Source organism: Protomyctophum bolini (assembly GCF_963924005.1).
Source record: "Protomyctophum bolini genome assembly, chromosome: 5".
NCBI classification, from domain to species: Eukaryota; Metazoa; Chordata; class Actinopteri; order Myctophiformes; family Myctophidae; genus Protomyctophum; species Protomyctophum bolini.
This window is the reverse complement of record NC_137866.1, coordinates 436,170-453,669: the sequence shown is the minus strand read 5'-3', so window position 1 is coordinate 453,669 and position 17,500 is coordinate 436,170. Positions and strand designations below refer to the sequence as shown.

General features: G+C 45.1%; 1 protein-coding gene across 1 annotated transcript in view; it reads left to right on the top strand.

Annotated features, from left to right (window-relative positions):
* LOC308316085 (glutamate receptor-interacting protein 2-like) overlaps positions 1-17,500 on the top strand; it is a 57,239-nt gene that overhangs the window by 2,751 nt on the left and 36,988 nt on the right. The window contains exons 2-9 of the mRNA XM_080764449.1: positions 7,319-7,396; positions 8,536-8,671; positions 11,815-11,960; positions 13,010-13,093; positions 13,486-13,561; positions 15,557-15,696; positions 16,419-16,563; positions 16,810-16,979. Coding sequence (XP_080620575.1) covers positions 7,319-7,396; positions 8,536-8,671; positions 11,815-11,960; positions 13,010-13,093; positions 13,486-13,561; positions 15,557-15,696; positions 16,419-16,563; positions 16,810-16,979 — 975 coding nt within the window. The remainder of the gene's footprint in view (positions 1-7,318; positions 7,397-8,535; positions 8,672-11,814; positions 11,961-13,009; positions 13,094-13,485; positions 13,562-15,556; positions 15,697-16,418; positions 16,564-16,809; positions 16,980-17,500) is intronic.

The window sequence follows — 17,500 nt, the reverse complement described above, 5'->3', positions numbered from 1 at the left end:
CTATAGTACTGATTTACTACCACACTATGTATGGAATATTAGGAGTCTATAGTACTGATTTACTACCACACTATGTATGGGTCCATTTGGTCAGAGTCACAGACCCGTAAGGGTCCATTCGGTTAAAGCTCATTATGTGTCTGGTGATGTTATTGTTCTCTCATTTTGTATTCATTTATTCATTATTACACACCCTGTGAAGCCTTGAACTAATTCTCACAGTTACAGTTCCGTAAGAGTCCATTTTTGGTTCCAACTATCATTTAGCATGTCCTTGAGAATGTTGAGAGGAGTTGCATTGGTGTGAGATGTCCTTAAAACTGTTTTGTTACAGGGAGTTGCATTGGTGTGACATGTCCTTAAAACTGTTTTGTTGTAGGGAGTTGCATTGGTGTGACACGTCCTTAAAACTGTTTTGTTGTGAGGAGTTGCATTGGTGTGAGATGTCCTTAAAACTGTTTTGTTACAAGGAGTTGCATTGGTGTGACATGTCCTTAAAACTGTTTTGTTACAGGGAGTTGCATTGGTGTGACATGTCCTTAAAACTGTTTTGTTGTGAGGAGTTGCATTGGTGTGACATGTCCTTAAAACTGTTTTGTTGCGAGGAGTTGCATTGGTGTGACACGTCCTTAAAACTGTTTAGTTACGAGGGAGTTGCGACTCGTTGCATTGGTTTAGTTTGGGACGTAATTCATAATAAACATCTCTCTGTCTTGAAGCATTGTAACGTGAAATCCATGCGCTCTTTAGACCCGCTGTGTTCTTAGTGCAGAAGGACTTGTATGTCTCTTGACTCCTGTGTTCTTAGTGCAGGAGGACTTGTCTGTCTTGACTCCTGTGCCAGCGGAGCATTAGCGTCTGCTCTCCTACAGAGGAAGAAGTGGGGCAGTGGCTGTGAGACAGTGCAGCTAAACTGGGTCTGCCGTTTATAAATACTATTCTACGTCTGAAAATAGACTTATGATTTCATCGCCATTTGTCAGCACGCACTCGCTGCTTAACCTCCATTCCGATTGGCTGTGAGAGCAGTGCGTATAATATCCCCAAATACAAACGAGGAGTTTAATTGTCGTCAGATATTCATGTGTGTGAGAATTATGTTCCATAGTCACTGCTTTCAGACTCGGCTCCAATTGCACCTTTTCTAAACTAAATTAAACTAAACTAATTTGCACCTTTTTCTAAACTAAATTAAATTACTGGTAGGCTAATTTGCAGCTTTCTAAAACTGAATTAAATTAAGCTAATTTGCACCTTTTCTAAACTAATTGTGTTGTGGAACGTAGCCTACTGTGAAGCTGTTCACACAAAGTTCACCTGACTTTGCCACTGCAGGGAAAACGTCATGCACATGCACAGTTCATACAGTATGTGATCAATTTATAGGGAGGCTAATCTTTACGTTTTAGTTTTTTCATGTCATGCATGTGAAAGCAGGGAATCATAGCTTCAAATTGACATATTGGTTGTTCAGTTTGACCCTCCAGTTTTGGAGATATGGCTTATAGAGTTAATGTCTTGCAGAGAAACAGCGAGTTGAGAAAACAGGCTTGAAAAGGTTCACTTCTGTGGACTCTAACATTACACCTATAGCTACATGTTTAGGCATTTATTTCATATTTACATGTCTTCTGTGGTCTCTAACATTACAATAGCTACGTGTTTTGGGCATTTATTTCATATTTACATGTCTTCTGTGGACTCTAACATTACACCTAGCTACATGTTTAGGCATTTATTTCATATTTACATGTCTTCTGTGGACTCTAACATTACACCTAGCTACATGTTTAAGCATTTATTTCATATTTACATGTCTTCTGTGGTCTCTAACATTACACCTAGCTACATGTTTAAGCATTTATTTCATATTTACATGTCTTCTGTGGACTCTAACATTACACCTATAGCTACATGTTTAAGCATTTATTTCATATTTACATGTCTTCTGTGGACTCTAACATTACACCTATAGCTACATGTTTAAGCATTTATTTCATATTTACATGTCTTCTGTGGACTCTAACATTACACCTATAGCTACATGTTTAAGCATTTATTTCATATTTACATGTCTTCTGTGGACTCTAACATTACACCTATAGCTACATGTTTAAGCATTTATTTCATATTTACATGTCTTCTGTGGACTCTTAACATTACACCTAGCTACATGTTTAAACATTTATTTCATATTTACATGTCTTCTGTGGTCTCTAACATTACACTAGCTACATGTTTATGCATTTATTTCATATTTAAATGTCTTCTGTGGTCTCTAACATTACACCTATAGCTACATGTTTATGCATTTATTTCATATTTACATGTCTTCTGTGGACTCTAACATTACACCTAGCTACATGTTTAAGCATTTATTTCATATTTACATGTATTCTGTGGTCTCTAACATTACACCTAGCTACATGTTTAAGCATTTATTTCATATTTACATGTCTTCTGTGGTCTCTAACATTACACTAGCTACATGTTTATGCATTTATTTCATATTTAAATGTCTTCTGTGGACTCTTAACATTACACTTAGCTACATGTTTATGCATTTATTTCATATTTACATGTCTTCTGTGGTCTCTAACATTACAATAGCTACATGTTTAAGCATTTATTTCATATGTACATGTCTTCTGTGGACTCTAACATTACACATAGCTACATGTTTAAGCATTTATTATTATTTACATGTCTTCTGTGGACTCTAACATTACACCTAGCTACATGTTTAAGCATTTATTTCATATTTACATGTCTTCTGTGGACTCTAACATTACACCTATAGCTACATGTTTAAGCATTTATTTCATATTTACATGTCTTCTGTGGACTCTTAACATTACACCTAGCTACATGTTTAAACATTTATTTCATATGTACATGTCTTCTGTGGTCTCTAACATTACACTAGCTACATGTTTATGCATTTATTTCATATTTAAATGTCTTCTGTGGACTCTTAACATTACACTTAGCTACATGTTTATGCATTTATTTCATATTTACATGTCTTCTGTGGTCTCTAACATTACAATAGCTACATGTTTAAGCATTTATTTCATATGTACATGTCTTCTGTGGACTCTAACATTACACATAGCTACATGTTTAAGCATTTATTATTATTTACATGTCTTCTGTGGACTCTAACATTACACCTAGCTACATGTTTAAGCATTTATTTCATATTTACATGTCTTCTGTGGACTCTAACATTACACCTATAGCTACATGTTTAAGCATTTATTTCATATTTACATGTCTTCTGTGGACTCTTAACATTACACCTAGCTACATGTTTAAACATTTATTTCATATGTACATGTCTTCTGTGGTCTCTAACATTACACTAGCTACATGTTTATGCATTTATTTCATATTTAAATGTCTTCTGTGGACTCTTAACATTACACTTAGCTACATGTTTATGCATTTATTTCATATTTACATGTCTTCTGTGGTCTCTAACATTACAATAGCTACATGTTTAAGCATTTATTTCATATGTACATGTCTTCTGTGGTCTCTAACATTACACCTAGCTACATGTTTAAGCATTTATTTCACAACACAGTGACTAGTGAGCGTGCTGTTCTGTGGTGTGGTTATAGTGAATGGTGAGCGTGCTGTTCTGTGGTGTGGTGATAGTGACTAGTGAGCGTGCTGCTGTCCTGTGGTGTGGTTATAGTGAATAGTGAGCGTGCTGTTCTGTGGTGTGGTTATAGTGAATAGTGAGCGTGCTGTTCTGTGGTGTGGTTATAGTGAATAGTGAGCGTGCTGCTGTCCTGTGGTGTGGTTATAGTGAATAGTGAGCGTGCTGTTCTGTGGTGTGGTTATAGTGAATAGTGAGCGTGCTGTTCTGTGGTGTGGTGATAGTGAATAGTGAGCGTGCTGTTCTGTGGTGTGGTGATAGTGAATAGTGAGCGTGCTGTTCTGTGGTGTGGTTATAGTGAATAGTGAGCGTGCTGTTCTGTGGTGTGGTTATAGTGAATAGTGAGCGTGCTGTTCTGTGGTGTGGTTATAGTGAATAGTGAGCGTGCTGTTCTGTGGTGTGGTGATAGTGAATAGTGAGCGTGCTGTTCTGTGGTGTGGTGATAGTGAATAGTGAGCGTGCTGTTCTGTGGTGTGGTGATAGTGAATAGTGAGCGTGCTGTTCTGTGGTGTGGTTATAGTGAATAGTGAGCGTGCTGTTCTGTGGTGTGGTGATAGTGAATAGTGAGCGTGCTGTCCTGTGGTGTGGTTATAGTGAATAGTGAGCGTGCTGTTATGTGGTGTGGTTATAGTGAATAGTGAGCGTGCTGTTCTGTGGTGTGGTTATAGTGAATAGTGAGCGTGCTGTTCTGTGGTGTGGTGATAGTGAATAGTGAGCGTGCTGTCCTGTGGTGTGGTTATAGTGAATAGTGAGCGTGCTGTTCTGTGGTGTGGTTATAGTGAATAGTGAGCATGCTGCTGTCCTGTGGTGTGGTTATAGTGAATAGTGAGCGTGCTGTTCTGTGGTGTGGTTATAGTGAGCGTGCTGTTCTGTGGTGTGGTTATAGTGAATAGTGAGCGTGCTGTTCTGTGGTGTGGTGATAGTGAATAGTGAGCGTGCTGTTCTGTGGTGTGGTTATAGTGAGCGTGCTGTTCTGTGGTGTGGTTATAGTGAATAGTGAGCGTGCTGTTCTGTGGTGTGGTGATAGTGAATAGTGAGCGTGCTGTTCTGTGGTGTGGTTATAGTGAATAGTGAGCGTGCTGTTCTGTGGTGTGGTGATAGTGAATAGTGAGCGTGCTGTTCTGTGGTGTGGTGATAGTGAATAGTGAGCGTGCTGTTCTGTGGTGTGGTGATAGTGAATAGTGAGCGTGCTGTTCTGTGGTGTGGTGATAGTGAATAGTGAGCGTGCTGTTCTGTGGTGTGGTGATAGTGAATAGTGAGCGTGCTGTTCTGTGGTGTGGTGATAGTGAATAGTGAGCGTGCTGTTCTGTGGTGTGGTGATAGTGACTAGTGAGCGTGCTGTCCTGTGGTGTGGTTATAGTGAATAGTGAGCGTGCTGTCCTGTGGTGTGGTTATAGTGAATAGTGAGCGTGCTGTTCTGTGGTGTGGTTATAGTGAATAGTGAGCGTGCTGTTCTGTGGTGTGGTGATAGTGAATAGTGAGCGTGCTGTCCTGTGGTGTGGTTATAGTGAATAGTGAGCGTGCTGTTCTGTGGTGTGGTTATAGTGAATAGTGAGCGTGCTGTTCTGTGGTGTGGTGATAGTGAATAGTGAGCGTGCTGTTCTGTGGTGTGGTGATAGTGAATAGTGAGCCTGTTCTCCACTGCTCTGCATCGCAGCATAACCCACAGCCAGACATGCTTTGCTTTGGTTTCCGAATGCAGTGACAGGATGACAGCTGCTGGACTTGTCACAGCCCTCAGGAACTGTGTGTGTGTGTGTGTGTGTGTGTGTGTGTGTGTGTGTGTGTGTGTGTGTGTGTGTGTGTGTGTGTGTGTGTGTGTGTGTGTGTGTGTGTGTGTGTGCGTGCGTGTGCGTGTGCGAGCGATTACATTAGCTTTTTGCCCAACCTTAGCGGCCCTTTGATGTGTCACCCGCTCTCTCTCTCTCTCTCTCTCTCTGTGTGTGTGTGTGTGTGTGTGTGTGTGTGTGTGTGACTGTGTGACTGTGTGTGTGTGTGTGTGTGTGTGTGTGTGTGTGTGTGTGACTGTGTGTGTGTGTGTGTGTGTGAGTGTGTGAGTGTGTGACTGTGTGTGTGTGTGCCCCAAAGCTTACAATTTCTTGTGCAAGGATGTGGACCAAAGGTTGTGAATTATCATAACATGCATATTATTCTGTATGTGGTCCATATATTACCATGAAAACCCTCTTTCTCTTTCTGTCTTGGTCAAGGTCTGTGTTGTAACACAAGGTCTGTGTTGTAACACAAGGTCTGTGTTGTAACACAAGGTCTGTGTTGTAAATGGTAAATAAAGATGCTTTATTTACACGGCGCCTACAGGTGAAATGTTACATTAATTAATTAATGTAATTATATTTACACGGAAACTACAGGTGAAATGTTACATTAAAATGACACATTATTAATATCAGTGCTCAAGGACACGTACGTCGTCACTCTAACCGGGGATCGAACCGGGAACCTCAGGCCGATCCGCCTCTCGAGCCGCGCTGCGTGCAGCGGTGTGGGTGGCGCTGCACGTTTTTTTTAAACCGCCAGAGGTCAGAGGTCAAACAATGCCCTCTAGCCTTGACCGGAGGTCACAGGTCATAGAATCCGTTTGGAGGGTCTTTTCTTCAGACAACGAGGAAACTATTTACATGTATTTAAAAGCCCTCACAAGCAGGCAGGGATGGTGTTGTAAACAGAAGTATTAATATTATTTACATGTATTTAAAACCCCTCACAGGGATGGTGTTGTAAACAGAAGTATTAATATTATTTACATGTATTTAAAACCCCTCACAGGGATGGTGTTGTAAACAGAAGTATTAATATTATTTACATGTATTTAAAACCCCTCACAGGGATGGTGTTGTAAACAGAAGTATTAATATTATTTACATGTATTTAAAACCCCTCACAGGGATGGTGTTGTAAACAGAAGTATTGATATTATTTACATGTATTTAAAAGCCCTCACAGGGATGGTGTTGTAAACAGAAGTATTGATATTATTTACATGTATTTAAAACCCCTCACAGGGATGGTGTTGTAAACAGAAGTATTGATATTATTTACATGTATTTAAAAGCCCTCACAGGGATGGTGTTGTAAACATAAACAGAAGTGACCTCTATAAGCTCTATGTTGTGGTTGTGTTAGCTCTGGTCTCTCCACATCACACCCCTCACTGGGGTGACCCAGCCGGGGTGGTCAACATCATACCCCTCACTGGGGTGACCCAGCCGGGGTGGTCAAGTCCCGACTTACGTCCCCCAGTAGCTACCCTCCATCAGTCCATCAGGGAAAGAGCAGGGCCACACAATCTGTTGAATAACATTTTATATTATATTAATGCCATTTAGAACACTTCCTATAAAAACATGGTCTCCACATGCCGTTTTATATTAACATTTTAGGAGTGAAAACATATGTTTAGATGCCTGTGACAGCGTGTCAGCAGTTCAGACAATGCTTGTGTACGACATAAAAACAGCCGAGGACAAAGCGTACGACCGCTCCCGACCAGACGTGCCTTTTTCCCTACTCAAGTTTGAAAATTCCGGTTGTTAAATGAGGGCCATGGTCTCCACTCTCCACATGCCTTTTAGAAGCAGAACATCCTATAAACATGGTCTCCACATCATGTCCACTGCTTTCTCTCCTCAGATGACGGGCCGTACTCCAAGGGCGGGAGCAAGGAATCCGGCTCGGTGGACCACTCGTCGCAGAGACGCAGCCTTTCAGGTACAGTTTACCCTAACCCTAAACCCTATCAGGTACAGTTTACCCTAACCCTAAACCCTTTCAGGTACAGTTTACCCTAACCCTAAACCCTTTCAGGTACAGTTTACCCTAACCCTATCAGGTACAACTTGCTGTTTATGCTGAAATAAGTCACGATACTCTTAACCCATTCTGACCTGAGACCAGATTCTAAAAATGTCTTCTACATCCTGACAGTTTTCTGAAAAAGCTAGGTTTCTATGTCAGTCGTTCTTCGATTTTTCAAAAATAGCAGACCTACAAGCTCGTAGCGCGCCACTCGGTGGCGCGCTATGAGCTTGTAGATCTGCTGTTTTTCAATAGCTAAAGCATGACATGATGCTAACACCAAAATGGGCATTTCCCTGATAAGGAACAGTGAAATGTAAACTTTATTATTAACCCTGATAAGGATCAGTGAAATGTAAAGTTTATTCCATAAAAGCCAACATGTTTTTGCCCCGTCTTCATTGGGGCAAGAAAAACAAGGAAAAACAACTGTCTAAACCTAACCTTATTCCTAACCTTAGCCTCAGTATAAAACTCATCTGTGGGAATAAATCGGTGGAGAGTGTGTGTTTTGGGGTGAGGTGAGTCAGCAGGGAGAGAGAGAGAGAGAGAGAGAGTCTCCCTTCAGCCGTCAGCACTGTCCCATACCTGAGGCTGCATCGCACTGATTGGCCAGTCCTATTTACTGATCTGTAGCTTGCAGCATGTACACCTGTCAGAGCCACAGGGGGATGGTTGCATAATACAACAGAGAGGCATGATATTTAATAATCCATATTCCATGTCGATTATGAATTATTACAGACTCACTTCCCACCGTCCTACTGTACCTCCTACTGTACCTGAACCGAGGCTGAGACACAAATGATTCAGCCGGAGGAAATACACACATGTGCAATTGAGCCTATAGCTAAGTCGTGTGTGTGCGTGCGTGCGTGCGTGTGTGCGTGCGTGCGTGCGGTGCGTGTGTGTGTGTGGTGCGTGCGTGCGGTGCGTGTGTGTGTGTGTGTGTGCGTGCGTGCGTGCGTGCGGTGCGTGTGTGCGTGCGTGCGTGCGTGCGGTGCGTGTGTGTGTGTGGTGCGTGCGTGCGTGCGTGCGTGGTGTGTGCGTAGATGAGTTCCGTGGCGTGACCACCGTAGACCTGATGAAGAGGGAGGGGACCAGCCTCGGTCTCACCATCTCTGGAGGATCCGACAAGGACGGCAAGCCGCGGGTTTCAAACCTCCGTCCTGGAGGACTGGCCGCCAGGTGAGACTCTCTGCACGCCATCTTAGCCCCTAGCCCCTCCCCTAGCCCCTCCCACCCTACAGCCCGTAGCCCCTCCCCTAGCCTCGACCACCTTACAGCCCCTAGCCCCTCCCCTAGCCCCTCCCACCCTACAGCCCCTAGCCCCTCCCCTAGCCCCTCCCACCCTACAGCCCCTAGCCCCTCCCCTAGCCCCTCCCACCCTACAGCCCCTAGCCCCTCCCCTAGCCCCTCCCACCTTACAGCCCGTAGCCCCTCCCCTAGCCCCTCCCCTAGCCCCTCCCCTAGCCCCTCCCACCCTACAGCCCGTAGCCCCTCCCCTAGCCTCGACCACCTTACAGCCCCTAGCCCCTCCCCTAGCCCCTCCCACCCTACAGCCCCTAGCCCCTCCCCTAGCCCCTCCCACCCTACAGCCCCTAGCCCCTCCCCTAGCCCCTCCCACCTTACAGCCCGTAGCCCCTCCCCTAGCCCCTCCCCTAGCCCCTCCCCTAGCCCCTCCCACCCTACAGCCCGTAGCCCCTCCCCTAGCCTCGACCACCTTACAGCCCCTAGCCCCTCCCCTAGCCCCTCCCACCCTACAGCCCCTAGCCCCTCCCCTAGCCCCTCCCACCCTACAGCCCGTAGCCCCTCCCCTAGCCCCTCCCACCCTACAGCCCGTAGCCCCTCCCCTAGCCCCTCCCACCCTACAGCCCCTAGCCCCTCCCCTAGCCCCTCCCACCCTACAGCCCGTAGCCCCTCCCCTAGCCCCTCCCCTAGCCCCTCCCACCTTACAGCCCGTAGCCCCTCCCCTAGCCCCTCCCCTAGCCCCTCCCCTAGCGTATGCAAATGTAACTTAGATATAATTTTATATACTGTAAATCGCTCTGGATTAAGAGCGTCTGATAAATGAATACATTGTAAATTGTACTTTCTGCCCCGACCAACCAACACACACACACACACACACACACACACACACACACACACACACACACACACACACACACACACACACACACACACACACACAGGAGGGGATAGCGCCCCTCAAAAATCACACCTGTGTGAAGTGAGGGGAGCTCTTTGACGTAAATTCTCCATTCATTGTCAGTGAGTTGAATCTTTGTGTGTAGGACAAAAATAGCCTGATTTGCTCAGAGAGAATAATGGTCTGCTCTGTGTGAGATTTATGAAGTTTAACATCTTCCTCCACGCACGCACGCACGCACGCACGCACGCACGCACACGCACGCACGCACGCACACGCACACGCACACGCACACGCACACGCACACGCACACGCACACACACGCTCACCCTAACCTGGGGATCAGATGTAGCGTCGTATCAGCAGTGTTCCAGTGATGTTGCAACGAGACATGACGTGAATACGTTTCCTAAGGACATGGAGTGCACGTGGAATAGTGCACGTGGAATAGCCTACGTGGAATAGTGCACGTGGAATAGTGCACGTGTCCACTGTCCAGCAATGGAGCCAGAAATGGTTAAGAATAAAGAATTGGGACTCCTAGAGTTCTGGTTCCCAAAGGACCCCCAAATTAACACTAATTAACCAATTAACCCCACCGACCCCCCTTTGAAAAGATATGCCAGGGACCCCCCATAAGAGAAGATGTTTACGTCTTTAGCAGTGATTCTCAACCAGTTTGACGTGCATTAAGTCTACGGACCATTTAATGGCATTTCTATCTCTGGGACCCCCAATTTATTATTGTAAAATCAATGTTAATTTAACTCTGAGTGTACAAATGGAACCAAATGAGTCACAGACCCATAAGGGTCCATTTGGTTCCAAACTATCATTTAGCCGTCTAACACTGTCCTAAGCACATGGAGTACGTGTATGTGCATGTTGTGCACGTGGAATAGTGCACGTGTCCACTGAGCAACGGCACCAGAAATGTTTGAGAATAAAGAATTGGGACAGTAAAGTTCAAACGGTTAGTGGTGAATTAATTAATTCATATTATGCCTCATTAAGGAGCCGATAACATTTACAAAGACCACGGATAATTATAGACGTTACATTTATAAAGATAGATTAACATTTTTTACAAAGACCACAGATTATAGACCTTATATTTATATATATTTATAATTATACAGATAGATTAACATTTACAAAGACCACGATTAATTATAGCCGTTGATACAGTATCTATTTTCCATGAGCTCATTATTTTCATTAGAGATTGTTTAATTAACATTGAATTAATCTGGTCCGTCCCCCCCCCCTCCCCTCCCTGGTCCGTCCCCCCCCTCCCCCCCCCCCCCCTCGATGATGATGTCGTCCCTGTGAGAGCAACATGCAGTGGACATGTGATGACTCAGCAGCATGTCACTGTGTCGCCAGTCGCCACGCACGCACACACACATGCACGCGTGCACTCATGCACACATACACGACACGTACGCACACGTGCACACATGCAAGCACACGTACACGCACTCATGCACAATAGCAAAAAGCATGACAATACATCATATACATAAAAAGTAGTTATCATGAAACATGCGTACATGCACGTGACGCACACACACATGCACACACACATGCACACACACATGCACGCACACATGCACGCACATACACATGCACGCATGTACTCATGCACACATGCAGTCATGCACGCACGCACGCGTGCATGTGTGTACATGCACGCATGCACAGGATTTCTTTCAAAATTGAAGCTTGGGGTGCCGGGCAGATATGGCAGCTTTTGCTCTGAATATAAAACATACTTTCTCCGTTTGATATCAATGAAAAAGCGTCAGGGATGGATTGGATTAGCCGACGTTCCCACACGTCGCAGTAATGTTTATAATAATAATATTAATAATTATTATTATATTTCTAGGAGCGACCAGCTGAATGTAGGAGACTACATCATGTATTTAATGATATTAATATAATATTAATATCTCTGTAGGAGCGACCAGCTGAACGTAGGAGACTACATCATGTATTTAATGATATTAATATAATATTAATATCTCTGTAGGAGCGACCAGCTGAACGTAGGAGACTACATCATGTATTTAATGATATTAATATAATATTAATATCTCTGTAGGAGCGACCAGCTGAACGTAGGAGGCTACATCATGTATTTAATGATATTAATATAATATTAATATCTCTGTAGGAGCGACCAGCTGAACGTAGGAGACTACATCAAGTCGGTGAACGGCATCAACCTCTCTAAGCTCCGCCACGATGAGATCATCAGCCTGTTGAAGAACATCGGAGAGAGGGTGGTTCTGGAGGTGGAGTACGAGCTGCCCCCCTTCGGTAAGAACTGCCCCCTACAGCCCCCTACTGCCCCCCTACTGCCCCCCTTACTGCTGACAGCTGACTGTGAGCAGTGCTCTGAATGTGATCCACTGACAGACAGCTGACTGTGAGCAGCTCTCTGAATGTGGACCCACTGACAGACAGCTGACTGTGAGCAGCTCTCTGAATGTGATCCACTGACAGACAGCTGACTGTGAGCAGCGCTTTGAATGTGATCCCACTGACAGACAGCTGACTGTGAGCAGCTCTCTGAATGTGATCCACTGACAGACAGCTGACTGTGAGCAGCTCTCTGAATGTGATCCCACTGACAGACAGCTGACTGTGAGCAGCTCTCTGAATGTGGACCCACTGACAGACAGCTGACTGTGAGCAGCTCTCTGAATGTGATCCACTGACAGACAGCTGACTGTGAGCAACGCCACACATGGTGCTCGCTGTGTGATTGCAGCTTCAGGTTAGCGTTAGCCGTTGGCGGACCCGCGGTATTTTTCCATCCTGCCGTTCAGCCAGGCTGTGCAGCGGAGTGTGTTCCGTTGTGTCGACAGCTGTCGACAGCAGCAGAACTGACACCATTACATTTTGAATGAATCACAATAATGGCATGTTCTAAGTTTGCTTATAGTAGTAAGAGAAAGTGAAAAAATACAATATGCAGATTGCAGAGAGCATTTCCCTAGCAGGGGATATGAGTCCACTGTGAGGTATTATCCATCCATCTTCAACCGCTTATCCGTACTCATGTCACGGGGGTGAGGTATTATGAGGTGTTTTGATGATAATGGAGGAGCTCTGAACTGTCTTCAGTTCAGAGCCCCTCAGGTGTCTTACTGTATATGATTAATATGATTATAAATTATGATATATTATAATATGATTTATAATCATATTAATCTTTATGTCTTCAGTCCAGAGCCCCTCAGGTGTCTTACTGTATATAATATGATTTATAATCATATTAATCTTTATGTCTTCAGTCCAGAGCCCCTCAGGTGTCTTACTGTATATAATATGATTTATAATCATATTAATCTTTATGTCTTCAGTCCAGAGCCCCTCGGGAGTCTCAGCCAAAACCATAGAAGTGTGTTTACACAAGGAGGGAAACAGCTTCGGATTCGTCATGAGAGGTACGTGTTATTACATTTATTAATTATTGATATTAATATTTGTATTACCCTTATTATTATTAGTATTATTGACCTATAGGGCAGACCAGTTATTGACAGCATTCTCTGTTTTCCAAGCCCCCCCCCCCCCCCCCCCCTGAGTACAATATGATCATAACGTAAAAAAAAACACAATTTTACATCCAACCCATTCATCAATCAATCAGAAAAGTCCTATCTTGATTGACAGCCCAACGGTCACCATTTTTCCAAAAATAGCAGATCTACAAGCTCATGATCTAAAGTATGACATAATGCTTAAAACACCAAAAGGTGTTCCCGCCAGGAATGGGTTAAGTTTAGCATTTATAGAGTTAAATTAAACTTTTCTTTTCTCTTTTTTTTCTCCACAGGAGGTTTCCATGAAGACTGGCGCAGGTCTCGCCCCCTGGTGGTCACCTACGTTAGGCCAGGGGGTCCAGCCGACAGGTGAGAACACGCACGCACGCACGCACGCACGCACGCACGCACGCACGCACGCACGCACGCACGCACATGGTCTCATGTATCATGTATTAAAGCCTGCAGGGAAAACATCCTAATCATCTACACACATTAATTAATATATTATGCATAGGAATAACAATGTTCCCATACATATTGTTATCATACATATATGCATATGTTATCATACATATCAGAACGTTGTTCGTTGGGGGGGGGGGGGGGGAGTCGTAGCTCTATTTATAATCTTTAGGCTGCTGGTTATTTCAAAGCATAAAGGGCAACTCTGGTCCTGAGGCCAACACACTGATGTACACACACTGTATTTTTTTTTATTTTCTACTTGCAGGCTTGAGACGTTTCCATTCCCAGTTGAAAACTATGTTTTTGTTTAAGTTACAAGTCCTGTAAATACTAGCATTTTCTTTTAACAATGAGAACATTAGAGGTAGCTCTCTTAATAGTTACATTCGAAGGACACTGGAGGTGCCACTTTCACAACCCATGGCGCGCTGCTTACTATGGAGAGATGAGTGTTAAGTCACAACCATTAAACAACAACGTTCTGAAAACAATAATAAGCCAACCAGTAATGGTATTGTTGAGACTTGGCAGCCTGGCAGGCGCTGTATGTTGACGTGTGCACGTTCGTTCTGCCAGATTTACTTTGTGGTTCAACGGTACGTCGATCGACTCGTGTGCCGAAAACAGACGATCCACAAGCTCACGGCACATCGCCCAAGCTTTCTGAACTTCAGAAGCATGACAAATTCTGGGCGCAACAACGCCATACGGCAGCATCTTAAATAAAACATCTTAACTTTATTGGCGAGGCGGGTTAAATAAAGCAATGAAGCATAATGGGATGTAACTTGTCCTCCTGCAAGGAATTTTGGTAATCAAAGCATGCGCCTGCGCCTACCGTGTTGTGGAGCTGCATGCTTCATGGCTATTTGCATTCACCGACGTAGTCAACAATAAATCCAAAAAGCCGACATTTTCGCATATGAGGGGGGTGAAGGAAGAAAGACAGGTTCTCAATCACACGCAATTCACGTGCACAGTTGACGTGCAGATTACGTGCACTGTGAGAATACATGGGCTTCAAAATAAAAGCGATGCGGTTTTAGTCCACCCATAAGGTAACTAGAAAGTATGTTTTATTTTCGGATTATCAAGTAATCTTTCACGGGCCGGTCAGAGTCAGCCGGCGGGCCGTATTTGGCCCGCGGGCCGTACAATGTCCAGGTCTGCTCCAGAGAGAAGCATGTATATATCATAGTCTCTCTCTCTCTCTCTCTCCCAGGGAGGGGACAGTGAAGCCGGGGGACAGAGTCCTCAGTGTGATGCATAGTCTCTCTATCTATCTCTCTCTCTCTCTCCCAGGGAGGGGACAGTGAAGCCGGGGGACAGAGTCCTCAGTGTGATGTATAGTCTCTCTCTCTCTCTCTCTCCCAGGGAGGGGACAGTGAAGCCGGGGGACAGAGTCCTCAGTGTGATGTATAGTCTCTCTATCTCTCTCTCTCTCTCCCAGGGAGGGGACAGTGAAGCCAGGGGACAGAGTCCTCAGTGTGATGTATAGTCTCTCTATCTCTCTCTCAGGGAGGGGACAGTGAAGCCGGGGGACAGAGTCCTCAGTGTGATGTATAGTCTCTCTATCTCTCTCTCTCTCTTCCAGGGAGGGGACAGTGAAGCCAGGGGACAGAGTCCTCAGTGTGATGTATAGTCTCTCTATCTCTCTCTCTCTCCCAGGGAGGGCACAGTGAAGCCAGGGGACAGAGTCCTCAGTGTGATGTATAGTCTCTCTATCTCTCTCTCTCTCTTCCAGGGAGGGGACAGTGAAGCCAGGGGACAGAGTCCTCAGTGTGATGTATAGTCTCTCTATCTCTCTCTCTCTCTCCCAGGGAGGGGACAGTGAAGCCAGGGGACAGAGTCCTCAGTGTGATGTATAGTCTCTCTATCTCTCTCTCTCTCTTCCAGGGAGGGGACAGTGAAGCCAGGGGACAGAGTGCTCCACATGGACGGAGTCTCTCTGAGCAGACATGCTGATGCTCTCACCATGTTGATGCAGAGCTGCCAGGAAGCTGTGTTCCTCGTCCAATACGATGTCTCCGTTATGGGTACGCACGCACACACGCACGCACGCACGCACACGCACGCACACACGCACGCACGCACACACGCACGCACGCACACACGCACGCACGCACACACGCACGCACACACGCACGCACGCACGCACACACGCACACACGCACACACGCACGCACGCACACAAGGACCCCCATAACTCTGAGAGTAAATCCAAATGGACCCATTTGGATTCCCATTTGATTCCATTTGTACAGTATCAGAGTTAAAAGTTATAAAACGGTCCATTTGGGTCCATGTGTTACACTCTCAGTTACAGACCTATAATAATGGGTCCATTTGGAACCCCCTGAAGGAGCCATGAGGGCCCCTGGATCACACCTTTGAGAGCCACTGCTTTAAATAAATACTTAACTAATATACAGCATATTTGATGAAATTTAGGAGCATAGCCTTTTTTGTTATAGATTATTTTGCAATCTGAATTTAATTCAAACAGAACCGCGCACGCACGACACATGCACACGCACAACGTGCACATGCACACGCACACGCACGTGCACATGCACGCGCACATGCACGTGCACATGCACGCGCATGTGTCCTCTTTTTGGTCATTCAGAATATGGTAACCCTATGTAATATTTTACCCTCTGTAAGATCAGATGGTGCATCTAAAGTATGCCCCCTAGAGGCCGTTCCGCAGGCCAGCGGTCCTCTCCTCATATAGATTGTTTTTGTCTCCCCCTAGAGGCCGTGCAGCAGGCCAGCGGTCCTCTCCTCATAGAGATCGTTAAAGGAACCAGCGCTCTGGGCGTCTCTCTGACCACGGCCGCCTTCCGCAACAAGCAGGTGGTCATCATCGACAAGATACGACCCGCCAGCGTGGCTGAGAGGTCAGACACAACAACATATACACACACATATGTATCTCTCTCTCTCTCTCTCTCTCTCTCTCTCTCTCTCTCTCTCTCTCACCTAATGTAATGTCTATGTCTCTCTCTCTCTCTCTCTAACTATAATGTAATGTCTATGTCTCTCTCTCTCTCTCTCTCTCTCTCTCTCTCTCTCTCTCTCTCTCTCTCTCTCTCTCTCTCTCTAACCTAATGTAATGTCTATGTCTCTCTCTCTCTCTCTCTCAGGTGTGGGGCGCTCCACCCCGGTGATGTCATCCTATCGATAGACAGCACCAGCACGGAGCACTGCTCTCTGATGGAAGCTACGCAGCTATTGGCCAGCACCGGTGACATCGTCAAGCTGGAGATCCTCCCGGCCAATCAGAGCAGGATACCCATCAGGCCCCAAGACACAGGTACATGTGTTCTGTTAACCTGCCTAAAGCATTGGTCGAAAAGTACAGGAAGCAGACAGGTAAAAATCCACCAATGACAAAGCTTCTAGGAACGTCTTTGAATGCAGATTGTGGCCCCTAGATGTGTCACAGCGCCCCCTAGACGAGTCACAGAGGAAGCGTTCCATTACTGTGACTCACTCTGTGTGAGCGAGTGAGTTAAATGGTGCATTTTTATATAGCGCCTTTATCCAAGGCGCTTTACATAGATGGTGCATTACATTCACCCATTCACACACCTTTACATAGATTGTGCATTACATTCACCCATTCACACACATTCACACACCTTTACATAGATGGTGCATTACATTCACCCATTCACACACACATTCACACACCTTTACATAGATTGTGCATTACATTCACCCATTCACACACATTCACACACCTTTACATAGATTGTGCATTACATTCACCCATTCACACACACATTCACACACCTTTACATAGATTGTGCATTACATTCACCCATTCACACA